General features: G+C 43.6%; 1 protein-coding gene across 1 annotated transcript; it reads left to right on the top strand.

The window, feature by feature from the left end:
- The first annotated feature begins 910 nt into the window (after window positions 1-910).
- On the top strand, window positions 911-5,315 carry LOC138871456 (uncharacterized). Its single transcript, XM_070149337.1, has 3 exons — window positions 911-1,232; window positions 1,662-1,954; window positions 5,130-5,315. Exons 1-3 carry the CDS (start codon window positions 911-913, stop codon window positions 5,313-5,315), a joined length of 801 nt encoding a protein of 266 aa, XP_070005438.1.
- The last annotated feature ends 424 nt before the right edge of the window (window positions 5,316-5,739 follow it).

Below are 5,739 nucleotides of genomic sequence, written 5' to 3' on the forward strand. Positions count from 1 at the left end.
TAGACCTATATCAGCTACAGAGATCCGGAGTTTCTTGGGTTTGGCAGGTTATTACCGTCGGTTTGTGGAGGGGTTTTCATCTATAGCAGCCCCGATGACCAGGTTGACCCAGAAGGGTTCCCAGTTAAGATGGTCGGACGAGTGTGAGGAAAGCTTTTAGAAGCTCAAGACAGCTTTGACTACGGCGTCGGTATTGGTATTGTCCACAGGTTCAGGGCCATATACAGTGTATTGTGACGCATTTCATATTGGACTTGGTGCGGTGTTGATGCAGAATGGCAAGGTTATTGCATATGCTTCGCGGTAGTTGAAGATCCACGAGAAGAATTATCTAGTTAATGACTTGGATCTAGCAACCATTTTTCACGCGCTAAATATTTGGAGGCTTTATTTATATGGCGTGTCATGTGAGGTGTTCACGGATCACAAGAGTTTGCAATACTTGTTCAAGTAGAATGAGCTAAACTTGATACAGAGGAGGTGGTTGGAGTTGCTGAAGGACTATGATATCACCATCTTGTATCATCTTGGGAAGGCCAATGTAGTGGCCGGTGCTTTGAGTAGGAAGTCTGCCAGTGTGGGCAGCTTCCGTATATTCCAGTCGGTGAGAGACCGCTTGCTTTAGATGTTCAGGCTTTAGCCAATCAGTTCGTGAGGTTGGATGTTTCTGAGCCCAGTAGTGTTTTAGCATGCACAATCGCTCGTTCTTCATTATTTGAGTGTATCAGAGATCGACAGTATGATGATCCTTATTTGCTTGTGCTTGAGGATGCAATGTCGTATTTGTGTGCCTAATGTAGATGGACTTCGTGAGTTGATTCTAGAGGAGGCCCATAGTTCCCGGTACTTTATTCATCTGGGCGCCGCTAAGATGTATCAGGACTTGCGGTAGCATTATTGGTGGAGGAAGATGAAGAAGGATATTGTTGCATATATAGCTCGGTGTTTGAATTGTCAACAAGAAAAGTACGAGCATCAGAAACCTTGTGGTTTGCTTCAAAAGATTGATATTCCTGCGTGGAAGTGGGAGCGTATCACTATGGATTTCGTTGTTGGACTCCCACAGACTCAGAGGAAGTTCGATGCAGTATGGGTTATTGTAGATAGGCTGACCAAGTCAGCGCATTTCATTCCTATGGCAGTTTCCTATTCGTTGGAGCGATTAGCTGAGATTTGCATCCAGGAGATTGTTCGTCTTCATGGTGTGCTCGTGTCTATCATTTCCGATCAAGGTACGCAGTTTACCTTGTATTTCTGAAGGGCAGTTCAGCGTGAGTTAGGTACGCAGGTCGAGTTGAGCACAATATTTCATCCTCAGACGGACGGGCAGTCCGAGCGTACTATTAAGATTTTGGAGGATATGCTTCGCGCATGTGTTATTGACTTTGGAGGTTCTTGGGATCAGTTCTTACCATTAGCGGAGTTTGCCTACAACAACAGCCATCAGCCGAGCATCCAGATGGCTCCCTATGAGGCATTATATAGTAGACAGTATTGGTCGCTGGTTGGATGGTTTGAGCCGCGAGAGGCTCGGTTGTTGGGTACAGATTAAGTGCAGGACACATTCGATAAGGTTAAGATCATTCAGGATAGACTTCGTACAGCTTAGTTCAGGAAAAAGAGTTATACCGATCGTAAGGTTCGTGATGTGGCATTCATAGCCGGAGAGCGAGTGTTGCTTTGGGCGTCGCCCATGAAGGGGGTGATGAGGTTTGGGAAGAAGGGCAAGTTAAGCGCTAGGTTCATTGGGCCTTTTGAGATTCTTCGGAGAGTGGGAGAGGTGGCTTATGAGCTTGCGTTGCCACCATGTTTATCAGCAGTGCATTTAGTATTTCATGTGTCCATGCTTCGGAAGTACCACGACGATCCATCCCACCTGTTAGACTTTAGTACTGTCCAGTTGGATAGAGATTTGACCTATGAGGAGGAGCCTATAGCTATCCTAGACCAGCAGGTTCATCAGTTGAGATCGAAGAGTTATCCTTCGGTTCGTGTATAGTAGAGAGGTCAGCCTATTGAGGCAGCTACTTGGGAGTCCGAGTCCGATATACGGAGTAGATATCCCCATCTTTTCTTCGACTCACGTACTTTTCTATGTCCGTTCGAGGATGAACGGTTATTTTAGAGGTGGAGAATGTGATGACCCAAAGGGTCATCTTGTGTTTTAGAATCCGAATTTGGGTTACGAGGCCTTGAAAACACCATTTTCTTTCTCCTCAATTTGCGTGCATAGTCCGGGCTCGTTTTCGGAAAGCGTTTATGTGAAATTTAAGAAACAAATTTAAATTTACCTTTAAAATTGATTAAGGTTGACTTTGGTCAACATTTTTGGTAACCAGACCCGGACCTGTGATTTGATGACCTCATAGAGTCCGTAGTAAAATATGGGACTTCGGTGTATTCCCGGAATCGAATTCCAAGGTCCCTAGCCCGAGAAATGAATTTTTCAAGAAAATTATTTGCTGGAAAATATAAGGATTTTTGGAAATGGAATAGTGTGTAATCTCGTTGGTATCGGGCCCGTACTTTGGTTCCGGAGCCCAGTACAAGTTTGATATAGTGTTTAAGTCATATCTGTGAAATTTGGTGAAAAACAGAATTGATTTGATATAATTCGGACCCTTTGTTGAGAAAATAGAAATTTTGAACGTACGAGCAAGTCTTGGTTTGATTCATTGTTTAAGATGTTATTTTTGCGATTTGGTCGCACGAGCAAGTCTGTATGATGTTTTTAGACTTGTATGCATGTTTGGTTTGGAGCCCCGAGGGCTCGGTGAGTTTTGGATAGGCTATAGAGTGATTTTGAACTTAGGGAATTTGCTAGTATGCTTCAGCAAAGTTGCAGGCCTCTGATCTCGCAATTGCTTCGCATTTGCGGGCTTCACAGGCTTGGCATTTGCGAGGCTTCCATCGCAAATGCGAAGGAAGCTGGGCCTGGGCATGTTCGCAATTGCGAACTTTTATTCGCATTTGCGAAGGGAACAGAGCAGGGGGAACTTCGCATTTGCGACCAAAAGGTCGCATTTGCAATTACATTAGAAATGCGGAAGGTTCACAATTGCGATGCCTTTATCGCATTTGCGTGCTTCACAAGTGCGAAGCTCCAGTCGCAATTACGACTTCTACAGTAGTTAAGTTGGGACTTGGACGGGATTTTGAACTCTTTTCTCAAATTTTCAAACCCTAAGCTCCCATAGGCGATTTTCCAAAGGAGAGTTCTTCCCCAAATCATAGGTAAACGATTTCTAACTCATTTTCATCAATCAATTTCATCTTTTACATGATTTCATCTCAAAATCTAGGGTTTTTCATAGGAAATTGTGTGTTCTTGGGTAAAATTTAGGAATTTCAAAATTTGGGGATTTGGACCTCAAATTGAGGTTGGATTTCAAAACCAATTGCATATTTGGGTTCGTGGGTGAATGATTAGTCGGGTTTTGGTTCAAACTTCGAGTTTTGACCAAGCGGGCCCAAAGTTTGGTTTTGGGGGAAAACATTGAGAAATCTATAATCATGCATTATAATTGGTTCATTTAGCGTTAGTTGATGTTAATTAGTTAATTATGCGTAGATATGGGCGGTTTGGAAGTGGAAATAAAAGGAAAAGCGGTATATGAGGCTTGACTTTTGGTCGTGGAATCGAGGTAAGTGTTTGGTCTAACCTTAGCTTGAGGGAATAGGTGTTGTGTCTTATTTGCTATGTGTTAGTGTTAAGTACGACGTATAGGTGTGGTGACGAGTATCTATACGTTGGTGTCGAGCATGCAAGTGAGTCTTATATTGTGACTGTTGTGAATCTTATTATGTACTATTCTTGTTTCAATTGTTGATTATCCGTGTTGAACAAGTCCTATGATATTTTCTTTGTATTTGATCATTGTTGAGTATTGACCCAAGTTGAGACTTATTTTCTGAAGTTAACTGTTGAAACGAGATTGGTTATAGCTGATTCCTTTGCCGGGATGTTATTGTTTCTATTGTTTGGTGAAGAAGAGTATAAAGCACGGAGGGTGATGTCGTGCACGATATTGTGAGAGGTGTTAATGCACGAAGGGTGATGTCATGCCATATTTCAATGAGTGTTAATACACAAAGGGTGATGTCGTGCCATATTTCTTTGAGTGTTAATGCACGAAGGGTGATGTCGTACAATATTTTTGTGAGTGTTAATGCACGAAGGGTGATGTTGTTCCATGATTATGAGAGAGTAAAAGCACGAAGGGTGATGTCGTGCCGTTTCTGTTGATTTCTATGGTGAGGACGAGAGTAAAAGCGATGTCGTGCACTTGTTATTTACCTTGCTCCTCTACTTTATTACTGTCAGAATTTGATATTCCCCTAAGCATGTTTCCCTTTCCCATCTTTATCTGTTCAATTTTGTTATTTTTGTTTCTCATATATGATATAACTGCACATGTTTATATGGTTGTCGTGTCCTAGCCTCGTCACTACTTTGCCAAGGTTATGCTAGACACTTACCAATACATGGGTCGGTTGTACTGATACTGCTCTCTGCATTTTTTGTGCATATTTTGATGACAGACCTCATGAGTAGATCTTGGGTTGCTGCCTTCAGTCCATAGGAGAACCGGGGTAGATTTGCCGGCGTTCATAGCCCTCGGAGTCCCATTCCTTCTGTTTAGATTTCATGTCTCTTTTCATTTCGAGAATAGTTGTATTTCTTCTAAACTAGTGTTTGTAGAAATTCTTAGATGTTAGTAAAATTGTGACACCAGATCATTGGGGTAGTCATGTATTAGAATTGTTGAACTGTTATAATATTTCCGCACTTTATCTCCGTTTGTCTTTAGCTATTACTTATTTCTGTTCTGGTTAATAATTAATGTGATAAAATTGTAACAGTCGGCTTGCCTAGCTTTCAAGAGTAGGCGCCATCACGATCTCGGCGGTAGGAAATCTGGGTCATGACAAGTTGGTATCAGAGGACTAGGTTTCCTAGGTCTCTCAATTCACGAACAAGCTCAGTAGAGTCTGAGGGATCGATACGGAGACGTCTGTGCTCATCCCCTAGAGGCTACAGAGTTTAGGAATAACTTCGCTTCTATTCTTCTCTATCGTGCGATTTGATTTCTCAATACTAATTGAACTTCTATTCTGTTCTTACGCAGATGGCGAGAACACGTACCGCTTCATCAGCTGATCAGCAGCCCGAGCCCCCAGGGGCAGTTCCTATGAGGGGTAGAGGACGAGGCCGAGGCCGTAATAGAGGCCAAGGAAGGGGCAGGGCTCAGTCCAGAGTAGCAGCACTAGCGGCGGGGCCTCAGGTAGAGTTTGATGATGAGGCTCCAACCTAGACCGTTCCAGCAGGGCCAGCTCAGGTTCTAGAGGGGTTCATCACTACCCCGGTACTCCAGGATGCTCTAGTCTGTCTAGTGGGCCTTATGGAGAGTGTCACTGAGGCAGGCATACTTCCTGTAGCACCAACCATCTCTCAGGCTAGGGGAGGAGCACAGACTCCCGCTACTCGCACTCCGGAGCAGATGGCTCCTCAGTTTCAGACTCTAGCAGCTCAGCCAATTAGGGTAGTTCAGCCGGGTGCTCTAGCTCAAATCGGTAATATAGAAGCTATGTCTTCTGATGCTTTGTGGAGATTGAACAGGTTCACCAAACTTTTCACTACTACCTATGGCGGTACATCTTCAGAGGATCCCCAGGACTATTTGGACATCTGTCATTAGGTTCTACGGAACATGGGGATAGTGGAGACCAATGGGGTTG

Source organism: Nicotiana sylvestris, chromosome 6 (genome assembly GCF_000393655.2).
Source record: "Nicotiana sylvestris chromosome 6, ASM39365v2, whole genome shotgun sequence".
Taxonomy (NCBI): Eukaryota; Viridiplantae; Streptophyta; class Magnoliopsida; order Solanales; family Solanaceae; genus Nicotiana; species Nicotiana sylvestris.

Coding starts and splice junctions, on each gene's coding strand:
- LOC138871456 (XM_070149337.1), top strand. CDS start 911: ATGAAGAAGGATATTGTTGCATATATAGCTCGGTGTTTGAATTGTCAA. Junction 1,233..1,661: donor GTCTATCATTTCCGATCAAG/GTACGCAGTTTA, acceptor TGGCATTCATAG/CCGGAGAGCGAGTGTTGCTT. Junction 1,955..5,129: donor TAGCTATCCTAGACCAGCAG/GTTCATCAGTTG, acceptor GTTCTTACGCAG/ATGGCGAGAACACGTACCGC.